Source organism: Sylvia atricapilla, chromosome 3 (genome assembly GCF_009819655.1).
Source record: "Sylvia atricapilla isolate bSylAtr1 chromosome 3, bSylAtr1.pri, whole genome shotgun sequence".
NCBI lineage: Eukaryota > Metazoa > Chordata > Aves > Passeriformes > Sylviidae > Sylvia > Sylvia atricapilla.
This window is the reverse complement of record NC_089142.1, coordinates 20,471,773-20,498,436: the sequence shown is the minus strand read 5'-3', so window position 1 is coordinate 20,498,436 and position 26,664 is coordinate 20,471,773. Positions and strand designations below refer to the sequence as shown.

Here is a 26,664-nt window from a genome sequence, read left to right as displayed (position 1 = left end):
TGGCAGGATCAGGTACAGCTTGTTTTAATCACATGACCTGTTGCCACAGGTAGGAGGCTTCAAGCCAGTAAAGCAAGAGTGATTCCTCCTGGAAGTGTACAGAAAATTAGATAAAATGTATCAGCTGCCATATTTGAAAAAATGTGTACATGCGTGTGTGTGTTTTAAATTTCTTCAATCTAGGGAAAAAACTGGCCTTGGTTTTGTGTGGATATTCTAATTAGCAGCTCCACTTTAAGATACCAGTCTTCAAGACTAAAGATGCCAGTCTCTGCATGTATTTCTGTATTTAAAATAGTATAACAGATACAGGAAGTAGCATCAATATTGTGCACTGCCTAGGATTCAGCTCTTGCCTTAATAGAAAATGCCTTGAAAACACAAGGGATGGGAAATATAATGTTTTCATCTATAGAAGAATATTTCAGGAATTTATTATTTTTATTCCTTTTTTTTTTTTCCTTTTTTTTTTTTTTTTCTTTTTTTTTTTTTTTCTTTTTTTGCATTCTTAAAGGATATACATTCGTCTTGGGTTTTGCTTCAAATATAGTTTAAGGCTGTTTGGTAAAATATATACCAGATACCAGGCTCAATTTACAGGGGTGTCTTCTCACAGAAACTTCTCAAAACTTCATCTCTAAAGATTCGTACTTTGGAGCCAAGCATGCTTTATCAGCTGTCCAAAGACAGAACTCATGCTTAATACCACATACTGTATGAAAAAGAGAAGGAAAAAACCAACCGAATAAACAAAAGAAAACAGATTTGAAGCAATGTCAGATCTGCATAACCTACGGTACTTCATGTTTTCAATCATCCATCAGGCTGCAGGGTGCGTGGGATTTGGATCTAAAGTGCTCAACAGGTGAAGAACCAAAGTGCTTGAGTATAATTAAAGAGTTGTTCTGCCTATGGCTAAATACATTGCATTTGTTAAAGCAGGTAAACAGGGAATGCGGTAGCTGGGGCTGTCTGCCTCACTGGGTTCTCATTCTTTTCACCTAAACTTGTGTTCGGAAGGATTCAATCCTTGGCACTGGGGGCTGCATGTTCCTCATTTTATTGCGTCTTCACCTGAAGACTTCTAAGTGCTGGATTGCTTGGTTGACTCTGGAAGGTAGGTGAAGTGGAATAAATCTGTCCTAATTTGTTTTAAATGAAAGCCTCTTGACTGTGGTAGCTACCACTTCTCTCTTCTGACGATATGAGGCTTGAAAATATATAATTTTCCTTATATTCCATGGCTGGAAATCACTAATCTCTTGAGTCAGTTTTTTTTTGTCTTTTTTTTTTTTTTTTGTCTTTTTTTCCTATGTCTGAAGCAAGCAAGAACCTTATTCTTGCCATAAATGATACTGCATAGAAAAATAGTTCTAAAATAAAAATACAATTGTAAACCACAGTTCACCTTTACCTTAACATAACCATTTAAACTTATATATACTTACCACTCACATTCATATTTCTTAAACTGTTTACAACATCACAACTGGCATTTTAAACAAGCAAGATTTTTTTTGTTCTCAAGGATACCCTGGAAACTCAATTGTTATAACAATTTGAGAATTTGAAATAGTACATGTAGCACAGCTCTTGAAATGAAAGAGAGAAGGTTTATAAAATAAATATTAACATGTAAAAGAACTGTTAAAAATGCAATGAATGGTCCAAAGGAGCAAGTATAACTTTTTCTTTACTCATCTTACTACAGAAGATCTAACTTTTTAAGGCTTCCGTTTTCCTTTCACCCATCACTCAAGTCCTCTTGCATTACAACTTTGCTTAGGTTTCAGAGTGTCGTTATACTGCTAACAGCAAACGTTTCTTAGTGGACATTCCCACTATCACCAGACTTGTATGCTTCTTGGTTTCTGATGAACTTTGGAGTTTTAGTGGCTGGATATCCCTGTTCATCTCCAGAAACTTGAATGAGATGAGAGGCCTAACGTTATTTTGCAGTAACAAAGATGAGAAGAGTGGCAGAGCGCATGGGTAAGTATGTTAGCTGGATTCTAGGAAAAGAAACTGGAGGTCAAGGAGAAAAATGGGTTCTTTCTTTCCTGCTCTTTACATTTGTAGCACCTTCTACTTGGATTAGCTAATGCCTCTAGTGAATGGTGAGATGCACCCATTTATAGTTTGTTATTCTTATCCCTAATTATCACACATTTTATAAAAATATAAATAACAAAAAGTAAGCTGGGTTCCATCTCAAGAGGTGTTTCTTGTTGTCCTCTGAGAATATATTGGATAAGTCAGGTCTTGACAAGCCCTATCCATTGTAGCTGATTGTAAGTCAGACAATAAATACAAAAAGAAGTAGTTCTTGCGGTGAGCTCAGCAAATTCTGAGGAAATCAAAAGCATTCCACTGTGCTTATGGCACAAAGAACACAACATCAAGGGCATATTTAGTGGAGAGAATGAGACAAAAATTACCAGGTAAGTGACAAACTGTACAAGCATTTTGTTTAAAAAAAGGAACTCTGCAGCATTCTGTCTTTAAAGCCGGGTTTGAGCCTCTGGGATATAGATCTCAATGCTGTCTGCACGCTCTGTGGCTGAATTCTGCCGGAAAGAGGCTGCTCGCTTGGCAGCCATCAGCCGTCTTCTCGCTTCTTGCCGTTGTCTGTCGGGTAGGTCCAGAGATTTTTCTCTTGTGATAGGGAATTTTCCTTTTGGGGGCTTCTTTGGTACAGGAGGAGGAATCTTTCTTTCTTCCTGCAACAGGGCATTAAAACTAAGGGTGAGCTGCGTGTAAAAGGTACTTGTCAGCAGAGCATGCACATCAAAGACATGAAAGGCAAAATACTGATTACATACATCAAGCATGCTCAATTTGTGCTTGCCCATCAGCTGACTAATGGATTACATGAACAGCTATCCACACTAGGGACACTGACAAAGCCCTCTTATTTGACAACCATTATGCATTCTAGGGTCCTGTGCCTGAAAAAAGACTGTACTTCCTTTCACCAGCCTTGCAGGTATTGGCACATGCAATCTGCACTCCTCACTTTCATATGGATTTGTTTAATTTAAGCTGACACATTATTACACTCATTATAAACAGAAACACATACTGTCTCTCCAATAAGAATTCAGCACATCTGTGTGGTCTGATCAAGTGAAAAGACTCTCTAAGATTAGCAGGACAGGATTTTTGATTAAATTAATCATACCGAGTTTAGCCTCAGCTGGATATGAGACAGCAGCTGTGTATACATGTCTATTAGTTTAGTCTCCTCCAGGAATTGCTCTATGGAAACATTCAAGCACCAGCCAGAGGGAGAACATAGGGCTAATTGTACTGCTGGCAGGCCTGGGCCATTTTAAAGAAAATTATTCAGAAGAATTATCAAATTATAAAGTGAAAGTCAGTAGATTTTGTTACCAAACTAGCTGTAAATTTCTCTGCAGGTGTTAAATCAAGAATTGTTTTGACCATTTAGAGACTGTGAAATATCATATGAGGGTCTATAATCAAGGCATTGTACAGTAATCTAGTTCAGAAGAGATGGACCTCTGGAGTGATTTTGTACAATCCCCATTCAAAGTGCACTTGAAATTAGATGCAACTTTGAAGTTAAATCAGGTTTGGGTTTTTTTTTTTTTAATTTCATGTTTAGTACTGGACTGCATAGCCCTGAAGATGACAACTCTATAACTTTATTTGTATAGGTATGGTTATTATGATAGATCTTTTTGCTACATAATTTCTTAAAGTAGTGGTAATAGTCCAGAGTATGGGCTGTTCCTTATGGAGAACACAGTTAATTTGATGCACAGCAGGATCCAAAAAATACAAAAATTGAACTGATACACTTATGATTTACAGACTCCTCATTGTTTTTGTCTGTTAGTTTGGGGTTTTTTTTGTGTGCCTTTTTTTCTATATATATATATTTTATTATTATTATTATTATTATTATTATTATTATTATTAATACTAGCTCTACTATCCAAATGTAATAGCCAAGACTAAATAACTAAGGTTATTTAAAATCATAGTTCTGCATTAAACAGGAACAGTGCAACAGCCTAAGATGTTATTCTCCGTGATAGTGAGTTCTGCCTGTCTTTATTTTCTCTTCATAAAAGCTCTATTCCTGTCATCCCACCTTCAATTTTTTTCTCCACTTTTATTTATTTCCCTCTTAGGAATATCACTGTTGTCACTATAATAATTTTTTACTTCCAGTTGTCACTAGTAAGCAAGAGTTGCAAACTCACCATCCACCAACCCGTTGGCTGAAAATTAAAATCCAAGAGGAGCATGAAGAAATGAAAAAGTTGTCAAAATGCCTCCTAATTCCTCCCAAACCAAACAAGTATTCACCTGAGGCCAACAGTACTGACTCAAACCAAATGCTGTTTTCATCTGACTGATAAAATAATCAGCAAGGATAGTGGGATAATCAAGGTAAAGGGATGACGGGGGAAAGAGGGGAAAGGCAGTTTCAGAATTAAACTGTTTTTATGGGCTATTTGTCACCTTTGGTTTGTAAGCATCGTGTGGGGTATCTCCCAAATGGTGGAATTGCAGGGCAGAAGTGCAAGGAGTTTGCCAGCACCACTTTGTCCCACAAAAGTATGCTGGCTGAGCTTCAGTATCATCTGTGCTATGTTTTGTCACATGCTTTTCTCTCATTCCTGTTCTATTATCATTTTTTTTCATGCAGGCAGGGTTAAACATTGCAGTGTTCAAGTCTGATCTATTCCAGATGTAGCAGTGTGCTGAATTTACCTTGTTTGAATTCTTGGGCTGTTGTCTTCAGACTGAATTAAAAAGAACATATTTCTGTTCTAGCCTTTAGAATGTGAATGAAATCATTTGAACAAAAGTGTTGTGGAGTAAACTAGCTTAGCAAAATTAATTTTATTTATCATATAATTCAGCCCAACATTGTTAAAAAAGAAGACTCCTCACATCTGATGAAAGTTTCCACGTAAAAATTGGACAATGCCAATTAAATATTTCCCAGGGTTAGAAACCTATTGTGTTTCACTATTATATTTAAGGCAAGGAGATTGCAGAACTACAAATGGGGAGTAAATGGTATTGTCCATGGTCTGCTTACCTTCCTTTCAGGTGATTCTATTATTTTCCATTCATTGAGTTTCAACTGGTGCAGTTCATCAAACTTCATGCTGACATCTTCAATCGAGAGCTGCAGTAAGTCCCAGAAGCCTGCAAGGTCCTGGGAGGTTGGTCTTGGCATGGCACTCGGGTCCTGTAATGCACAAAGAAGAGAATGTGAGCACCACTGGAGGCTTTCAGCAGCGAGGCAGGAAGGGCATGGTGCCAGATTTCTTTGCTGCAGCACTGCTCAGTGCTAAGGCTCTGCACGCTCCGCAGCTGGGAGCTGTGACTGGAAAGCTGTGCCTCCTCCACAACCCAAACATGAATGAGTTGGATGTCACACGCCAGCCTTCCTGAATTTGCAGCATGGGAAGTTCCTTAGCACCATATGCTGTGCTGACCTGCATTTCTAAAAAGGAACAAGCTGACAGCCTCTGTCTGCTGATTATTAAAGGCAAGGGGAATGTGCTTTGTATTCCAGCCAGCCTGAAGTCTTCCTGGTTAAAAATTACGTTTACGACAGCTGATTAAGACAAAACAATGCCACAATGACATTGTCACCTTATGCTGAATTTGATGTTTACATTGTCTTGCATTTTCAAATGTATACATTTGAAAGTATGAGATCTTGATGGGATGCTTGGATTTAGCTCACCAGGGAGCTGAATCACACTAGGGAACTGGGAAGACATTACCACCAGGTACTGTAATTAAGAGGCTCTATGTGCATAAGACTTAATGGAGCAAACATTGGTGGGAACAATTAGCAAGATAACCCTGTATTTAATAATTAACCTGATTCCAGTGCTGGATCAAAATTGTATTATAAGGTAATATGTAGATTCTTAATCCTATGCTCTCTGAGCACTGGTACTAATTCAAGAAGAGAACCTTGCACTTTACTGCAAAAGGCCTTAATTGGTAAACATGTCTGTGAAGGTAATGAAGAAATGTCTTTTTTTGTTCCAGGACAGGAGGAAGCCATTACGATGGTCTAAAGAGTGGAGCTGGGAGAGAGGATGCCAAAACCATGCCAAACAGACTCTCGATCTTTCCCTCCCTGGGCAAAACCTGCAAAGACTAGTTTGGTGTGTTAGCTTCACTGCTGTTATGGGCAGCCTCTATTCCCCACTTTTTTCAAATGTAGTGGTCAAAGGCGTTTTATATTAAACACAACCCCACAGCTGTCTAGAAACTGGGAGATAAGTCAGCATTGCTATTGAATTCCTCCCTTGAATCACACATTTCTGAGGGTTTCAAACTAGGAATTGCTGCTCAAACTTGGGTTTACAGATGCCACTGTAGAGATGAGCGCCTGGAACTGAGCATGGCAACAAGTATTGTCACCCTTATCTAGACTCCAACTGGAATCTGAGCCAAGAGCAGCTTACAAGTCTTCTTCACTAGTAGAAAGTCTACTTTTCATAGGGAGCTTCAGGGGTGTAAGACAACTGGCCACATATTTTATAACAGACTTCTGGGAAACATTTCAACTCCAGATTAGTGTTTACTGAAAACTACTTCATTGGTGGATCCCAATTTGTTATAAAACAATTTAAAATTTATCTCAGTGGTGTTACTTACTCTACAGAGGTCAATATTTCAGGCTTTAGGAACTGACTCCCTGTGTGAAATTCATGAGGACAGTCCCACAGCAGTCTGTTTTATCTTGCAATCTGTTGTCTCCTGCCTGGTCTCCTCAGCCATTCTCCCCAATTTCCTCTAAACAGCCAGAAAATGATGCCACTCATTGCCTTCTGAATCAAGGCTAATTGCTCTTCTGTACCTTTGTGCACCCCACTTTGCCCACGGTGTTTGTGAACACCATGGCCTCCAGCACGACTCTTGCAGAGGGCTGTGCTGTGTGTGGTCTGGACACAAGAGGGCTGCCTCCTGCCTCTTACACATCTACAGTTCATGAATAAATGCTGGCACAAAGGAGTACTATTACAGCCAAATAAGTTTTAAAAAGATTGGCTTAAGCATGCTTCTTCTCAGAAACTGCTTATTTATTTATATCTTGCTTGGAATTCAGCTTTGTAGCCTCCTTTTGAAAGAGGCCTAAAGCAAAAAACAAGGAACTAGATGATGCTCAAGCTGCTCTATTTTAGCCTGCACCTGTGACACACAAGCTGAGCAGGATCTGTGCTGACTAGAGAACATGGAGAAGAATACTTTAAAGAAAAAAGAGTGTTACAAGTGATGTGAATAATGCAGAAGGGACTAGTTATTAATCAGTAATGATATTTTTCTAAGTAGTTAGTCGGAACAGTATACATGTAGGAGATTGCCAGCCAGATTCATAAAAAAGAAAACTTCATTGAAGCTTTAATTTCTGTGAATTTACCCTGAGTTCAAGTCTTTGATAAGAGCTCCTAACACAGAGCATAATCAAATGTGCTGCTTGAAGTTCCCATGATCCTTTATAAAAGTCCATAGGTGACCTTCATGGTTAAATTTCAGTTTGAGTAAGTATATTTCTCTAAAACCCTTGTTGCATTTTGAATTGGCAAAAGTAAATGCTATTGTTCTGTGTTCTACATTTAAGCTTGTAGATGCTGAATACTGTCAGAGAAATTGCCATGTGGCAGCCCTGTACATGCTGGATGTTTTCAAGAGAGGGAATGCACAGGCTGCCAGCATTCCCCTGGGGCACTGAGATGCTGCCTTAGGAGCCTATGGAAAATCTGCCATAGGTATGCAATAAGTCACTATTTAGCAACAAACTTTATCATTAGGTATGGGAAGAAAAGCCTCCAGACATGAATGACCTACAGTCAGTTTTTTACAGCCAGTTGCAGCTTTCTGCAGAGCCCGTTACTGATTTAATGGAAGTGAAAGGATATTCAGAGCCTAAATCTTGAGAGCAGGGTAAAGCTGCCGTTATGGATTTCAGAGATTTATTATCCAAAAGAGAAAAACAGAAGTAAAATCTGCCAGCTTTTTGGTTGTGTTGTCTACAAAGTTGTAGATTTCTCCTTGTGCTTCTATTGCTTCTGCAGTAATGAACTGTTAGCACTCCTGAGCAGCTGATGGCTGTGCTGAGCAGGAGCTGCCCTTGCTATTACAGTAACACTCTCGAGCACAACTGCTGGGCCCACTTGAAGATAAATGAAGTGGAGTGGAGGTTAGGCTCTCCAAATCTTAGTTTGCATAGCTTAATCAATCAGATAATGGAAGGCATTTTTAAATTTTCAGAGAGAAATTTTCAGACAATGATGAAGATTCCCTTCTTTTGGTATGAAACAAATTACCAGATAGGGAGCACACATGATGTAACTATAATACAGATGTGGTCAGTTCAGACTTTGTATATTTCCTCCATTATTCTGTAACAGCTTTTAAAAGTCTTGTTTTGACAGAGTGTTTGAAGTGGATAATTGGATTCTTTCCTAATGAAGTTCGTGTACATTAATATTTTCTATCAGAAGGTATGATATTTTTGGCATTATTTTCTCAGTATTATTTCATTGCAGGCATTCTGAATATTTAGCTTTATGGATGGAAAGTAGTAAGTAGGTTTGTGCAGAATGGATGCTCTGCCTTGGAAGTTATGTGACAAATCCCAATGAGCAGAATAAAAGTATGTAAGCAGATGTATAGGTTATGTCTGCTGTTGTGCACACAACAAAATTCAGTACTTTCAAGATATGAGGTTTAGGGACAGTTAGAAGGGAAAGGTACGCTTGATATTTGAGAGAGACAAAGAAAGGTGTTCTACCACCAGCTGTAGCTAGAAGAATCACATTCTTCTATTGATTAGTATCATCTTGCCACAGCATTTGAATCTCTGATGGCTGCTGTCATATTAATGAAGATAACATTTAGAATTGAATTAGTCTCTAATGAACTTCCAGAACAATAGCAGTAACCCTTGTAAGTGATATAATGCCTCTGCTCCTTTAGCCCCAGGACATCTCATATATAATTGGCAACACAAATTATCCAGCTCAATTTTATGAACATTATAGATATCTCATTTCCACGATCAGCCCTATTTTCAGGTAGGTAGACAGCTGGATCATGTATTCTACACCATTCTATTTTACTATTTTCCACTCATTATAATGTGAAAATTTCCTCCTTTCTTATGTGAAATATAGTTACTGGATTAGGGTATTGCAAAAAAAAAAAAAAAAAAGCCATAATATTATGTCTCAGAAAACTTGCATTTGTTCCTTTCTCCCTTTTTTTAAAAATTTTTTTGCTATAAAGATAGCAAAAAGAGACAACCAAAACATAATCAGACTGAAATTACTGAAATTGCATATTTGCTGAAAAAAAAATTACTAACATCATACTTAAAGATTAAGTTTTAAAAAAGGGGAAGTAAATGTGGGACATGAAAAGAATATTTCAGAATGCTACTGCTTGGGTTCACTACAGTTGTTTTTGAAGTAAAAATATTAAATTCTAAAATTTAAAGTAAAATTTTAAATTGTGCAGTATTATGGATGAATAAACTTAAACTCTTCAAGAATAGCCAGGCAAAGTGACTTACCAGATTTTGCTGACAAAGCCAATAAAATTGCTGGAATTTCTGAGACATGAGGAGCTGAGCACTTCCAACAGCACTTCGTATCTTTCCTAGGACTAAGCATACAGATGGATTATTACCAATAAATTATTTTTGAGAGTAAATACAATATCAAGCTCAAAAATCTGCAGGCAAAATTCCTGGTTATTTTAAAATGGAAGTAAATATTTGATTTTGTTGCTTGTGATCATGCACATAAAATATTTTTTAAAAAGACTGAGGTATAGGAAAGCTCAGTGGCACCTTATCTTTTGGAAATAATGAATGAACAATAAATGATATATTAATAAGTAAAAACAGCTTAAAGAAGTAGAAAAAACCCCCAAGGGACTATATTCAGCTTCATGAAGTGGGCATCCATCAATCCATATGATTTTGAAAACACTCTTAAATTTCAAAGTAAATGACATCTCTCCCATTTACATTTGCTCATGTAAATTGAGAGCTCTAGAAATTGTTTTGCCTGAAGTGGTTGGATGTCTGTTCCCTCTGATGTCAAAGGCCAATGTACCTTAGACTATATCTTCTGGTTCTGCAATTGCAAATTACTTCACTCACTACACTTGTGTAGATGATCCCTGGGTGAGATCTGTTTATCTGTTCTGAGGATAAAGTTCTTACATTCAACTGTAATATAACATAGTCCTACCATAAGGATTAGATGCTCACAGGAATTGCATCTCTGGGACACGTTTTGGTACATCCACTAGGAATTACAGGTTGTCTGCCCAGGAGAATACACAAAGTTCTCAGTGCAGGAGCTTCAGACAAAGTGGGACACAAAACAGGTGCTCCAGGAGTTTGCTGAACCAGGATCAGCCCCCTTAGATGTATTGGTATTTCCTCACTGTCTGTGTACATGCTCTTACAGTATGCACTGGGGAAAACAACCAAACTCATTTTACTTGACTTTGTTGCCAAGAGTCATCTGTCTAAATTAAAATTTTTGAATGCAATATAATCAATGATCAGAGTTCAGCAGCTCAGCCATGTTAGGCACTTATTTTTAGATGAGCTGAATTTCCTCCTGGAGATTCCTCTGTCTTTCTATTGACAGTACTACCTAAGGGGATTGGCTTATCCCTAAGAAACTAACTAATCCTTACTCCCACATTTGCTGGGATAAGTACCACGCTTTGGTAGGCAGCATCATGCTTTCCTATCCCTTCCTGCATATCCTTCCCTACACTTCCTTTCCTCTACATCCATCTCTATGATGAAAAAAAAAAAAAACCAACCAAAAAACAAACAAACAAACAAACAACCCCCCCCAAAAACCCAAAAAAACCCCCAAAAAACAAACAAAAAAAAACAAACAAAAAAACCTCATTATAAGCTGTGGTCTCAAGGAAAAAATATTTTAGCAGGAGAATTTCCAGATCTTTAAGTAATGTTGAAGATACAGAGAGGTGAGGTAAGCGTAGACAAGAATTACTCTGATATATTTAACTTCAGTTTGGAGAAACCAAGTTTGGTCATTCAAATAGGATGGTGAGTGTGGAATAAAGCTGGTACAGCACAACTATTCTGCAGCCCCTGATATAAGACACATTAAACTGTGGCAGGGCTTAACATTTTGTTGTTATTTAGAATAAGTACAGGAGGGCATGTGAAAACAAGATTTTGGTACTAGACTTTACATTTTAATTCTGCTTTCTTTAGACCAGTGAAAAATCTGCTCACCTACAAGTAGTAGCAAGAGATAATTTGAAAGTTTTAGGCTCCAGTTACAATCTCAGTAACTTTCAAGACATATATTAATATGCAGAGCTGTGGTTCTCAAACTCTATTCCATTTTCTGTTAGACAGTACAGCTGTGCCACAACACTAAATTAAACAGAAATATACATAATTCATCAGTCCTGTGTGACATCCATTGTAAAAGGGTTAAGTGGTTCAGGGCTGCATGAGTAATTCACTGAGGCTTGTTTTTGTTTTGTTGGTCAAATGAAATAAAGCATTTTTATTGGTTTGGGCTTTTTTATCACCAAACCCCTCACTTTCCTCTACAGTGTTATTGGCATACAGAAAGGAATGTTTGAAGTGTTAAAACCTGAACAAACACACAAAAAACATAAATAAAAAAGAAATGTTTCATTTGATCTGACACGAATTGCTATAATTTGGTTTCCAGCATTTTTAATAAAGGCAATGACTTTAGTGACAAACAGCCTTGTACTCTCCCTTTTTTCTGTTGGTGATCTGTAGCTTAGGACATTAGACAAACTCCCAGTGTGGGGTCAGAGGTCTTCCTTTTCCAGGATGAGGAACTGTGCTGTAGCAGGCCCTGGCATCACCTATTCCATGCTATGTTCAATGACTCACTGGGCAAAAAAAGAGTGAGAATGGTTCCATGGGCTGATGGTTGTATTGGTTGTCTCCAGTAAATAAAGTTCAGTTTTAGTTTCCTCTGCTGAATTTTACAGTTTATTGCTCAAATGCATAGTCAGAGTAAGAGGCATTGATTTTAGCTCTTCTGAAGGAATATAGATCCTGACATAATCTATATATATGTCTGATATTTTCTAGTGAATCTGTTACCTGAACCCTCATATTAAATAAACATTAATTTTATCTTCATTATCATGAAAATCATGTCAACAAGCATTAGTGATTTCAAGCCCAGTCAGACTGGTCAAGAATTAGGCAGTGGCAATGTAGCATTTTGGTGGGATACACATTTGTCAGGGATATGACTGTGATGGTTGCATGTGCCACTGAGTCACAGGGCTGAATACACATGTATAATTACAGCCCTAGCATTTACTAAAGATCTAACTCTATTTCCATTTTAATAAGTAAATCAGATGTAATAAAACACAGAGGTTAGAATCTCTCATATTCATGCTACTCTGCCTTGCTGTAATTAAATTAAAGTATTAAAACACTTCAACTCATAATCTTTAGCACAATATTAATAGACATCCAAAGCCTTGTTATTAATTTCATGCATTGGGGAATTATTCTGATGAGTGCAGATTGATTATCTCCATGAAAGAATGATGAATGTTAGAGACTGAAGAGATTGAGATGTTTTGTAATGACTGGAAGATTTTTCTTGTAAATAAATTATAATAAAAATCTACCAATACACATAAATAGACATAATCTTCATATAATCCATATACCTCCTTGCATTAAAATAATTCTGTATTTGCCCAAATGTTAGGAAAGAGTCACACCACCTTAGTTCTACCCCCTGAAGCAAATGAAGCACTCAATTTCTGTGGTATGGTCTGGTATGACTTCAGTTCTGAAGATATACAAAACTCTGACCATGACTTCAGTAAAAGTAGGGTCAGGATTTACACCCTGGTCAGAGATTGTGTAAATTGCTCAATTAACACCATGATGTCTTTTCCCCTGTATGTATGAAATTGTTTGAGAAATTCTAGAAAGCCTTGTAATCCAAAATGATTTGATATCACAAAGGTAGAGAGGGAAAAGTTAGGTCTATATTGATTAAATAGATTATAATCTAATGCTGTAACTCTGATTTTGGCAGGTTGAAAGCTTTGTTCAATTGTGTCACTGCTGCATAAACATTGAGAAGTTGCTAACAGTCAACCTGCTTCTGTCATTCATTACTGTCTATTTAAATGATATGTTTAGTTTTTCCCTCCATTTGATCATTCTGTTCCCCCCTATACTTATAAATAAATTACTCCACAATCTGCTTGGAATTAGAAAATACGCTTGGAATATTGAAATATTGAAACTAGCATTTAGTTCACCCTTCAAACTCAAAGTAAGGCATGATATTTGTATGATCTCCAAACTTAAATTAGCAATCTTCAGAAATATCTTTTTCATTATCAATAGAGCATGTAGACACAAAAATAAATATATAATGTTCAGATGGCATTTTAGGACAACACAACCTCCAGTTGGCAGTGCTCTGGAGGATAATGGGATTCTTGTTCACCAACTGGGACTTGCTGCAAATTTGCTTTTTATCTCAACAAAGCTAAGTTTCAAAAAGGAGAAAATTTCAGCAGAAAAATACAAATGCTGGGAGGAATTATTGAATACCACACTTTAGGACTTTACACTGCTTCAGTACAGTTAAGACATTCTTTAGTCATTCACAAAACTCCAGCTGGAAATTTCAATATCTCCTGAAGGATAAGTTTGTGAAAAGCATTAGAAAATGATGTCAGTAATTTCTCTTTGGTTAAAGGATAACCTATATTTGGTCAAACACCTAAGAAAGCTTTTATGGATAATTAATTCATGAATATACTAAAATCAATTGTCTGTGAGGGTTTTTTGTTGATTTTTATTCCCCTAAAATTATGGGAGATTTTATTCTGTTTTCTTTTACTATTCAGTCTTATTAGTAAAGCCTTTGCAGTACTGTGTAAATATCACCTAAAGGATTAGCAAGGAATGGTCCAGTATCCATGGAATTAATGGGAATGGGAGAGAGAGGTGATACTTTGAGCTCCTACTCTAATATCTTTATTTTTTTCCCCACTAGAGATCACTTTACTGCTATGCAAGCAGAGCTCCTAACCATGGTGCAGAAGATACCAGCAAAACAACCTTTCTGCTGGCATAGTTATTCCTATAGTTAGTTTTTGCACCTATCCAAGGATTTTTATGTGAGAGTAAACTCTTTGGAGCTGTTCTCCATAATAAAGTACTCTAGTGGCCAAGCACATGGCACTAAGAAGCCCAGGGTGTTGTCTTCTTTCCCCTGCCAGACCCTGCCTGCTAGCTGAGGGCAGGGACTGCAGCTCCCTCTCCCTGCTCTGCTCTCCCTGCTCCCATCACCGTGCTCATGGGATGCAGAGTCCTGACCCTCTTGGTCTCCAATAGCTTTGTGAGACATGAAATTGTTTTTCTTGTCATCACCTACACACTAATAGCTAAACACAATTTTCAGTGTGTAAAACTGGAGCTCCAGTCAGCACCCATGAGAAACACTTATTTTTGCCTGGAGGCACCCTGTGAGTGCAAGTGAGCAGATGTCTAACCCTGGGAACTGTTGCAGACACATATCTATACTTTTTACATATAAATGAACACACACACATACACACACACACACACATATAAATAATGTACAAATAGCTGCCTCCACAAACAATATAAGATCTTGACTTCAAAATAAAACACACAGCAACTGACCAAAAAGAAAGCTTTGAAAAGAAGGACAGAGAGGTTTTTTGTGCTGCGATGATCTCTGCTTCTAAAACCTGATGAGTGAAGTTCTTAAAACAACATTACGGGAGAAAAGCCACAGTGAAAGAAAAAATCAATACAGCAATCAGACAGCTTTTGGTGATCTCAGGGCTGCTGTGTTAACATCAAAACTGAAATTGTTTTCTAAAATGCAGTTCTATTTTACCTGTTCCATGTTTAAAACAAAATAGAAGTGGTATCATTATAGCAGCCTTCTCCTATGAGATGAAAAGCTATATTTGGTCTTCAGGTACAATTAATATATCCAGGCCTAAAAGAAATTATTCAGCATTAAGAATGACAATTTGAATGTGCAAACTTTGCCGTGAAATGGTTTGGGAATAGCAGTCTTGCTGGAAGATGGAAAAACATATTTATTTGCTTTTGGCTCAGCCATTTCTGTTTATTTTCTTTAAGGAACTGGCAAATGTTTGAATATGTCAAGATACATTTCATGCTGGGATATCATTAAACTTAAGTTCTTCAGGATACACACCTTACAACCTCTGTACCTCAGACTGGGGATATAAAATATTCTAAAGGCTCAACAGGAAAAACAATTCACACAGAGTTTTTAGAATGCTGTGAAGTTCATTCTCCTGGTGAACTAGTTCTTTGAAAACTTCCTTTTACTTCATGTGTTATTAGATGAAGGGATACAATTTAAAAATAATGTAATTTGGAAATTATTTCAGGAAGATCTTCTGAAATGACTGACATACAATGAAAAATCATCACTTTCAGGTTCACTTTTGACAGCTGAACACAAATTCTGACTTTGCAAACACTATCTAGACCTATTCTATAACTTCTTTAACCTATTAGGGAGGTCAAAATGTTCCTCTAAGCACAAAAAATCAACCCATTTTTGTTAGTTTATAAAATAGGTATTTAAAGGGTTTCAGTTGTATTTTATCACCTCCATTATTAGAAAATTGATATTTCTTTTTCTCTTCCAAATTTGAGTCTCTCTGCAAACAGGGAAACAAGATCCCAATACTATGTTTCGGTTTTTGACTGAAATATTCAAAGTTAAAAGGGTGTCACTAACTCCAAATATTAACAAAAATTACTGAAGTCCATATTGTCTTCATGTCCTATGTACAATTAATAGAAAACTACCTTCTTGATTGCCATTTCATCATGCAGCAAGGTGTTCCAGTGTATTTCTGGAGTGCGAAAGTATAGGTTCACATGATGGGAAGGAGAATGGTTCTGCACTTGAGAACCCGTAGTCAGCTAAAGTCAGGTCATCCAAGTTTCCTCATGTACCCAGTTTCATATTCCAGAGAATCACAGCTCTAACTGCCTCTCCACATCTCCGAGTGAGGGAGGAGTACTGATGCAAACATTTCCATTGCTCATTTCACGTGGCTGTGCAAAAGGAAGAGCTTACAAAGAGAGGGGGTAGGAGTAGTCCAGCTCTTTCCTGCAGATTCCTCGCTAGGAAAGAGAGGGGCTAATGGCCTGTGTGTTTTTTCCTTTTGCTCCCTAATAATCTTATTCTTTCAAAGGAGATCAAAGTCTTGCTCTTTGAACTTCTGCTTCAGACTGAAAACACTGATGTTCCTACATCAGTAACAGGTGATCTGGGAAGCAGGTGCTTTGGGATTCTTAATGATGACATTGAAACGTCAATACTCAGCACTGCAAAGACTTGACAAATTGAAAAATAGGACATATGTGAAAAAGTACTGAGGAATAACCATTATGAAAGGTTTGGAAAGTCTTCCACAAGCTAATCAAAGCAAAATATGTTATTATTTAACAGTCTCTAGGAGGCTATTAAAGTCTTCATAACATCAATGGAAGGGGAAAATTCTGAGCTCTGCTCTGTCATGATGAAAATAAGGACAAAATCCACAGTCCAGAAAGCACCAGAGGCTGAAGAAAGGGAAACTGGCCTTACTCACTGCCCAACCCCAAATCCTCTTTTTTTACTTGGAAGATCTGTGCAACAATACAGCAGAAAATATGACTGTAAAATTAAAAAATGATGACGTAAAAACATAGACATTCTTTGCTTTGAAAAGGTCAGTGCAAGAAATAGAAATTGGCCTTTTACTCACCACTCTGGCCTGGATCAAGACCTGAGGGTGCATCATAGCAAGAACTCATTGAGAGGGAAAGAAGACGATCAGGTAATACAACTCAGAGGTGATGGTGAAAATTGTAAGAGTGCAGGGAAAGATGCTAGTAAGAAAACTTTATATGAATTCATCTGTGATCTGAGAAAATCCTCAGCTGAGACAATAATTCAGATTGTCAGGGATTGAAATATTTATAAAACTGAGCCTGAAGAACAAGGATAATTGACCTCAAAGGGAATCACAGGGAGCTGGCTACTGAGTCCTAGGACTACTCTGATATATTGCTATCATTAGAGCTGTCTTGGATCCTGTTCCAAAATAGTCTACATTATTTTTCACTTTATTCCATCAGTCCTTTCAAGGTGTCCACAGGACACGAGAGAATAATAATGATTCTTGACAAAATTGTAATAAGAAAATGCAGCTGAATCTTCTAATAATGCATATGCCTGTCTAACTGCAGAAGTACTTTAACTACTGTTCTTGCCTGCTACTGCCTTCTGTTCTTCCAACAGGCTGAAGTGCCTGTAAAGGAATGGAACCATTTTTAAAATGGCTGCTCACTAAAAGACAAAATCACAGGTTTCAGGAAAAGGGCAAAACAATGTTCATGTAAGACCACTCTGTGTGCTCTAGCAAAGGGTCAATCACTGGGGCCATAGAAGTGAGTGGGAATGATGTGTCAGATTTGGAGCTGTGGATGGAGCTATTGCACCATATGAGCTCTATGTAATACCAGACTCTGATCCTGCACTATACTCTAGAGTTAGCTCTTTAACTACTTCCACAAAACCTTACTCTGGGAAACACCATCTTGCGCAGGCACTTGCAGGACAGTGTTCTAATGTATTATGGTTCTTTGCTCCTACAGAATGTTGAGGACAAACCTCACAGCTTTATCCTCAAACAGCTCACAGCTTTATCCCAACAGATTTCTTATTTTAGTAATCATCTGTAAGAAAATATACTGAAATTTTCTTACTTTCTTCAGAAAGATCATTTTCTTCTGCTTCTCTTTCCATTTCTTTGCACCATCCTTCCATTCTCTTAGTTTCAGTGTGTAGTAACTTCATAAACCAAGATCCGTCCCGTCGGCAAGGAGACATTCGACCAGTCTCTACTGTCTCAATGGCTGGCTCCAGCCAGGGCTCTGGTGGTGGAAGGTTTGAGGTGTCAACTGGGGTCCTGTAATCTTCTCTGTAACTGAACAATCCCTGTGTCCGTACAGTTCTCACTGCACTGTATTGGGTGGGTGTGCTGGGCTCTGAGTGCTGCTGGAATGATGAGCCAAATTGAAGTCCCTTATCCTCCATGGTGATGTGTCCTGGAAAACCCTCCAGTTCCAGGTCAGCCTGGACAGCTGCTGTTACACTGTTTGAGCGCTTGAATCGTCCATGCCTTGGTGAAGAGGGAAGAAAGAAAAGATATTAAGACATGTAAATAACATATGTGATGGTAGAGGCAGAGAAAAATGTTTCAGTGAGAAAGAATGGATTCTGTTCTTCTCATTGGACTTTATGTTAAACATATTTTCTTTGTGTATATCTCAGTAAAATTAGATGGTGGGTAGCAACAGAGAGGAAAAACAAAATGTGTAGTGGAATCATTGATCTAAGCAAGGGTACAAAAGAAAATAATTTAAATTATCTCTGGAATATTATTCTCATAATACAAAATAACATGTACCATTACTAAATAATCTGGAAATAACTAGCAGAACTAGAACTTCCTGATAGAATCCTGTAAAATGTATATATATAAAAAAATTTCAAATGTTCAGAATTTTAAGTAGAATTTAAAAATCTGAAAATCTGCTCAGTTAGGACTTTTGAGACTCCTGTATCAAAAGAAAGAAAAAAAAATCAGAAGGTTTAAGACTATGGGTTGGTGGGGTTTTTTTTTGTTTTATAGAGTGATTTTCCACTGTTATATGACACTGAATAATGGCATTTTAGAAAAGCTTTGTGTTAAAAAGTTAGATAGAGAAGCAAACATTATTCGTGAAATATTTTCACATTGGAGTCTATTGTCTCAAATGATTTGTAGTCAGTGATGACAAAAGGCAATTAGCAGCCAGATACTCTCAGACAGCTGCTGGAAAATGGGATAATGGTCCTGGTCCAGTACTTGATAAACAGTACCTGCCAGGGATAACCTGTGGGTCAGTATATGGGCCAGCAGCTTTACAAAACTAGAGAAGGACTGAACAAATCAAAAAGCTGATTCTAGTTTATTCTAAACTATTAACTAGTTTAGAATAAAGGTACCATCCTAAAATTGTGTCTACTTTTGTAGACTGGAAAATCCTGGATCAGCATGAGGAGTCCTGTTGAAGGAAGACTATTCCAATATGTAGCTTTTAGTATTTGTTCTGTCAATAATAAAATTATATTAAGCCACTATTTCAATTTAATACATTACCTTCTTTCCCTCCAATTAAAAACTGGAAAGTTGAATAAATGTGAAGCAACTGCTGAGTAATCTCCACATTTTTTTCCAAATGACAAGCATGCATATAAAAAATTTGTCTTTAGGGATTATTTAGTGGCAGCACCTGTCAGGTGTTATTTTTTAAATCTGTTTACAAGTGCATGTTGTGTTATAAAAGACTATAGATTTTTGAACATGCTTAAGTTACCGTTTTTCATCTTCCACTTGTATTCCAACAGAGTGGTATTCCCGTAGGCCTCTGCTTTCAGTATCTGAATCAGTTGCTGTTTCCACCTAATTCAACACAAAAGATACATCTGCAGAGTGAGCACTGACAACTCAGCACAATTTTACACACACCCATTCAAAATTAATTTTATATTTCATGTCTTTCTACTAAGAAACACCTGGGACAGTAAAATGTAAGAGGTATTCAGCCTGGTATTATTGCTTTGGTGCTGTGTCTTATTAAAGTTTTGCATAAGTTCTTCTGCTATGTAATTCCCTTTTTCCAACCCAAGCAAGAAGCAGTTACTCAGTTTGGTGGAATCAGGGAGTGAACTTGGTCTGGAAGGGCTGTTCTAAGCATGAGGAATCCACAGGGTAACCCCTTTTTATATTATTATAAACCAGTCTCATTATAGTCCTTGATTTACAAAATAAAATAAAATCTCAAGTAGCCCCATAAGCTTGCAAGTGATAAAAAGAAATGGAGCAATGAAATTTTATCAGCAACTGTGTTGACAAATATAAAACCATTAAATGATGTGACGGATACTGCAGAATGCCCTAACTCACCTTTTTAATAACACAATCCTGAAAATGCTGTATCAAGCAGGCAATTTATGCACTTTTTTATAGCATTCCCATCTGAAATACACTTACCAAAATATATTCATAGTAGTTTTCTTCAAGACTGAGACTTGCGTTTGCAAGTTTCTGTGGGATTTTATATAGCACTCCCCAGCACCACTCCACCCCCAAGTCTCTGACACAGATAGAGCAAGTTCTGCAGTATGCAAATTATACCGAATCAAGGGAGAGGCAGGAAAAAAAGAAAAAGAATAGAACTGATTTTCCTTCTGAATGATATTTTCACTGTTAAATAATGATGATAATAATAATAAAATTATCAACCAGGTTTTCAATATGCACAGTCCCTGCGTGAATTCAAAGAATCTATCTGATGACAAAGATAAGAACACTTTTACCCTTGCAGCAGTCACAGACATCTCTGGAAAGAGCCTGATGTTTTTTGCAGTTGTGTCTCAGCTTCACAGTCCCAACCCCACCTGGTTTGTGATGAGATGCAGGGACAAGGTGGGTGGAGGGAAACGAGTGTGTGTGTGGATTACACTTCTTGAGGAAGGCAGTTGCTGGTAACTTCTCCTTCCATCTTTAAGCCGTAGCTCAGGGTACATTCACATGGAAGAGAATTCCAAACAGCAATAAGTACATGTTCATATTTACCTGTGGGTGAGTTTTGGAGATGTTCATGAGAATAGCTAGTGCAGGAACCCTTTAGTAAATGTTAATGGCATGCCTGAACTGAACAATATAGCACCAGGCACAGGTGTGCTAAAAAGTCTGGCTATCAGTGTGACACATTTCCCAGCAATTCCCTTTATTCTGCATAAGGTCTTGAGAACAGAGTACGCTGCCATCTGTTTCCACCCTGGCAGCTGCAAGGAAGCTCACTGTATTCATTTTGATGGGCATTGCATTAAGAGAACTAAAATATCAGACTTGGTAACAGTCTTCCAAATGCGTTTTTGTCAGTATAAAAATGAAGTTTCTTCTTGATATTAGCAGTAAAAAAGCCCCTCAACCACAGAGGTAGTAGCTCAGCGGAAAAAAGCCAGAATAACCAACTGAAATGATAGGTAAATTGGTTTCCTGGTTGAGGTGGATGTTGGCCGCAAGAAGTGAGAAGCTTCAGCTACTTGGGGGGTTCACAGTCTCTGAAAGAACATTGTTCTATGCAAAGCATGAGGTCCAGTTAGCACAAAGAGATGTCTAGGAAATGCAGACATCTATAGCAGAGTCCAAAAGAGCCTTAAATAAGAAATTCTAGGCTAAGTGAGGGACTAGGCACTCACCTAGTCCTTTCAGGGATTTGAAAAAAGCTTCATATAAAACAAATTAATTTCCTGAATTAACTGAGCAAATAATGAGATACTCATATAAGCTGTTGGCAGGGAGCAAAGAGGCAAGATACACTTGCAGCTTTGACTTCTGCAGTGAGACCTCAGTCAAACATGCGTGGACAGGTTTTGAAGAGTGAACTCATTCTCAGAGGTAGAGGAAATGATTGAGAGTGGACCCTATAAATATCTACAGGTATCTGAAGGGAGGGTATCAAAAGGATATTTCCAGGCTCTTCTCAGTGGTGCCGAGCAATAAGACAAGAAGCAATGGGCAGAAAGTGAATACAAGGAAGCACTCCTTTGCAGTGTGAGTGACCAAGCACTGGAACAGATTGCTCACCGAGGCCATGGAGTTACCCTCCCTGGAGATATTCAAGAGCCATCTGGATGCACTCCTGTGATGTGCTCTGGGATAACCCTGATTTAGCAGGGAGGTTGGACCAATGACCCACTGTGATCCCTTCCAACCCAATCCATTCTGTGGCTGTGTTGTGAATAAGAGCAGATAACACAAAATGCTTAGACCATAGCTTCTGGTTTCTTCTGTAGGAGTGCTAGCAGGAAGATGATATCTGAAGTGGGAAAACATTTTCTGGAGGATGTTGTTTAATGTTGAAACTCATAACAACAATGGGGAGTGATCAGGAAGTCTAAACTGTTGTTAAGAGCTATGATACTGGGGTTCATCCCAAAGCAACCAGTCAGTCCGTTAAATCACATAGTTTAGGAACAGATTGCCCAAAGAAGTTGCGGATACCTTATCCCTGGAAGTCCCTATGGAGAACATCAATCAGTTCATCAATTTTTTCTGGAACAAAACATACAGACTTGCAACGTGCACCCTTCCTCCTTATTGCATATCAAAAACATACTTGTTTTTGCCAGCTACATTGTTTGGCATAGCAAGAAAGTCTTCTTTTAAACTCTGCTTCTGTTGTGTGGAGGCAGATTTACCTTTTATATTTGGAATGGGTTGGTACCTTTCTATTGATGCAATACATTGAGAAAAAATCTTTTTCATCTATCTTCTTTCAAATGTTTTCTTACTGGCATTTCACCTGGAGATATGATCCTGAGTCATTTACCCAATATGCAATTGAGTTCACAGGCAGAAATGAAGTAACGTGCTCTAAAATTTTATTCAAAAAATCATCAGAAAAGTGATGATCCAGGAATCAAAATAAAAATTATATTATTTATCTCTAAATATAAACTCTTGCCAAATTATCCTTTCCTCCAGCTTGCCAAGACTGACACTAAGTGACCTGATGATTGCCTTGATATTTTAATGCTTTCATTTTCTCACTATGCCTTGTAGCACCAAGGGAATGCCAATTTTGTGTGTGTGTGTGTGTGCAGGCAAAATCTAGCATTGCAAATATTGCAATAACCAACTAATTGTACAATGGAGGCAAATACCAACACAAGTAAAGTGGAAAATAAGACAATAATTTGCAATCATAAAGAAAAAAAAAAAAAGAACAAATAACTTACATTGCTGTATGACAGATATTACAGATACTCCTGCTAGAAAGCAGCAGGAAACTCTTTTATCTTATTGGCCAGGCTAAACTCAAATGAGCAGAGGATTAAAAGTGATACATTTGGTTTGATTGTGTGACTTTTGAAACTCAAATAAGTTTTGCTAAATCTGTTGTTATATTCCTTGATTCATTATTGTTTTAATATTTACACAGGTTCTAAATATTTTCAAATTCAACTACAGTCTCAGTAAAGCAAAAAAAAGTGAAAATTTTTATCCTTATATGTTTACGATGGAATCCCACCCAAAAGAGGAAAGAAAAAAAATAGGCAGTCATACCAAAAGCAGAAGAAAAGTGTAAATCTAATATATAGTAAGTCATCTTCCTCTATCATTGCAACAAAAGAGCTAAAAGTTCCTTAAAAATTGACATTTTAGGCCATGAAAAATGTTGTCATATGTGCTTATGTCCACTAGGCTTATAATATTAGTAGCAAATGTAATGGAGCACCTTGAGATTATTTCTATCTTATCAATGATCCTTGTGAGTCCCTTCCAACTCAGGATATTCTATGATTCTATGTCTTGCTTTTCACAAAGACATAACCACCCCCTTCACATTCCTTGTTGTTGACACAAGAGCAGACAACACTACTAATCCTCAGAGATCAGTCACTGCTGACTGATACATCTCCAAATTTGAAAACTAAGTATCAGATACTAACACTGCCTTGCTAGTAAAGGATCCACAAGTAAATTACATGAACACAAAATTATTTGAATAAATTCAAATGGCTATTGCAAGTAACTTGCTTGCTATAATCAATTTTAATATGTTTATAGGCACTCATTCCAGCAAAGAATGAATGAACTAATTTGTTCTTCCAAAGAATTTACTATGCTTTTAAAGATAATATTTTAACTGCTTTAAAAACAATCTTTATTTCTGTGTTAAAGCCCTATTCTGCTCTTAAATGTGAGCACTGCAACTGCAATAACATTGCATCATCCTAAAAAATTCCTGTCTAAGCTTCTATGCATACTGTCTCAGAGGTAGACCTGAAGTTAATTTATTCAATGCATAAGAAAACAGATTTTAACCTGTTGGCTTTCGCTTCTCTCTCATACATATTAGCAGTAAGAGTCCTCCAGGCCACATTATCTCTCCCCATGTGACTTCACTGCCCTCAATGGGTTTTCACTGCTGTAACCAATTTATTCTATAATTAGAGTTTAATAAACAATCTCTCTGATGATGTACAGGAGGGGAAATAATTCACCCTTCCTATCTTGCATAGGCTTTTCAGTGATAACAAGACTAAAATAGAGTAGAAAACACTACTTTTGACACTAGATCAAGTACATGTAATTGTGAATTCAGATAACCATTCTTAGGCATGGGAGACCTTATTTGTATGCAGTGACATCAAAGCAGGAAAACCACTTCAAATAAAGGTACAGTACTAACAGCTATTGCTTTCCTTAACTGATGGAACATTTTAACCAGCAAAAAAAAATACACTTTCAAAATAGTTTTTAGAAACCTGGCAAAATAAACCTATACTTCCATGCTTATGAGATTTTTTGTGTCTCACCATGGAGCTCCATTTTGCCACTCTGCTACTTCCAAGCTGAACATCTGAACTCAAATATGTGGCATGGCACAGTAACTGCTAATTACCAAAAAGGAGCAGCTTGAAAACTTCCTCTGATCTCTTAAGAAAGGACTTTTTACTAAAAATACAAGACAGAGTTTAGAAATGAGATTTATGCCAAGCTTATATGAAATTGTAGCAAGAAAATAATGTAGACACTAGAGGTTACTGACAACATTTTTGGTGCTAAGTGGCAAGTTATTTAATGCTAAGTGGCCAGTTGCTCTAAACCAACAAATATTCACTGACTTCTCCAGACAAAGGACTTCATACACCCCTCTCACAAAAGCAGCCTAATAGTCATTTTAGGAGGAGAATAAACAATACATACTTCTAGGGCTTTGGATGATTTATCATCCAAAGAACAATGTAATCAGTGCAAATATTTCTTTTGATTGCTGTGCATACACTGAAGTAGAGCATTGATAAAGATGGTATAAGCTAAACTGTACAAAGAAAATGTAGGTGCCCATTTAAATACATTTAATATATGGGTACAAAATGCTTTGCTTTAAAGGGGAATTTTAGTTTGAGAGCACAGAATATCATGAACAATATTTTTACTATGTGACATAAATAATTTAATTTTATATATATATATATATATAAAAATTAAATTATGGAGAAGATCCCCTTTTGTCACAAAAAAACTTAGGCAAGCAAGCTAATGCATTAATCTCCCTGGATACCACCCTTAATTTATAAGAAGGATTTGTTCAATGTAGATTCTGGAGAATATAAAAACCCACTAAGTATTTTGAAGCGTGATCTTCTGATGTTAAATGAAGATGACTGAGTCCATTCTCTATGCTACAATTAGTGCTTGTCTCCAAAAATACGACCATGAATCAGCCTTCACACTTAGAGCATTTGTTTCCATCTCATTCGTTTCCAGGGTTTCTGTTCATTTTGAGAAGCCTTGATGTCTTTTAAATAGAGAAGAAACAAAGAACTGCATGTTTTGAAATACTTGAAATAAATAGGAGGAATTTCTTGACATGTTTTCTCATATATTTCACCTTCCAAATGCTTTTAATATGAAATAGTTTATAAATAGAGCAGATTTGAAATGTTAATCATTAGCATATATACTAGGGTGTGCAAAAGAATGAGGAAAACCCTGGAAAATATCTTAGCAACAACCTTGTTCTGATTTAGTGCTTATTTTACTCTTGACAATCTCTACTCTCCATTTTAATTCACATTTTTGATTAGTCTTTTGCCGTCATTATAGAAGACAGATATGAAATTTATAGCTACTAGGATTACAAGAGTCTTGTTCTTCTTATATACATATATTCTTTCCATTGCTTACTAAATTTTTAATCCCAAAATCAGTGTTTTGAAATTAATTTGAATTTATCAGTCAGAATTTTTTCCCAGTGCCTATTGACATACCTGACTACATTTTTCTTGATTTAAACATGTCGGTGGAAAAATTAAACAACAACAACAATGACAAAAAAACCAAACAAAAACAACCCAAAAGCCCCCAGCTATTTCCTGGAAATCCTTAATTTCCAAAACTTTTATTTTTTAGTTCAAAATTCCCATCTGGGATAGGACTAACATAGCGTGAGATGGATTAGTGTATCTGTGCCGTTGTCAGTCTCTGTGTTACAGATGTGTTACACACGTCTCCAGTGCTTCCCTAGGAGCTTGGGTTCTCTGTGCATGTGAATACCAACCCTATTGGCACACACCTAGCATGCCAGGGCTTTTTAAAAGGGCTTCTATTCACCACATGTACATTACACAAATCACATGTCTCAAAGACATGGAAGGCCTAGGGTTGGTCTGTTGTATTTCCACTTGCAGTGGCACTGCTGGCCATTCTATACCTTCGTTCTTTGCCCCTGTATGACGCTCTCTTGGCAAACATTCTCCCATCAATGTGTTAAAAGAGTGGAACAGTAAAAAATGCACAAATTAACCATCCTGATAGCAAATTAACTAATGCAAATAAATGCAAATTCAATGCATTACCCTGGCATGGCATGCTAATGAGAAAACAAGCCATTTAGTCAATCAAGGAAATATGCAAATTAAAAAC

The 26,664-nt window shown here is 37.1% G+C and overlaps 1 protein-coding gene across 1 annotated transcript in view; it reads right to left on the bottom strand.

The window, feature by feature from the left end:
* Window positions 1-431: 431 nt before the first annotated feature.
* Window positions 432-26,664, bottom strand: part of DLGAP2 (DLG associated protein 2) — a 97,854-nt gene continuing 71,621 nt past the window's right edge. The window contains exons 7-11 of the mRNA XM_066314899.1: window positions 19,535-19,620; window positions 17,879-18,294; window positions 9,584-9,675; window positions 5,081-5,233; window positions 432-2,720 (exon numbers count right to left, since the gene is read on the bottom strand). Of these exons, the coding sequence (XP_066170996.1) occupies window positions 2,502-2,720; window positions 5,081-5,233; window positions 9,584-9,675; window positions 17,879-18,294; window positions 19,535-19,620 (966 nt within the window). The 3' untranslated portion in view covers window positions 432-2,501. The remainder of the gene's footprint in view (window positions 2,721-5,080; window positions 5,234-9,583; window positions 9,676-17,878; window positions 18,295-19,534; window positions 19,621-26,664) is intronic.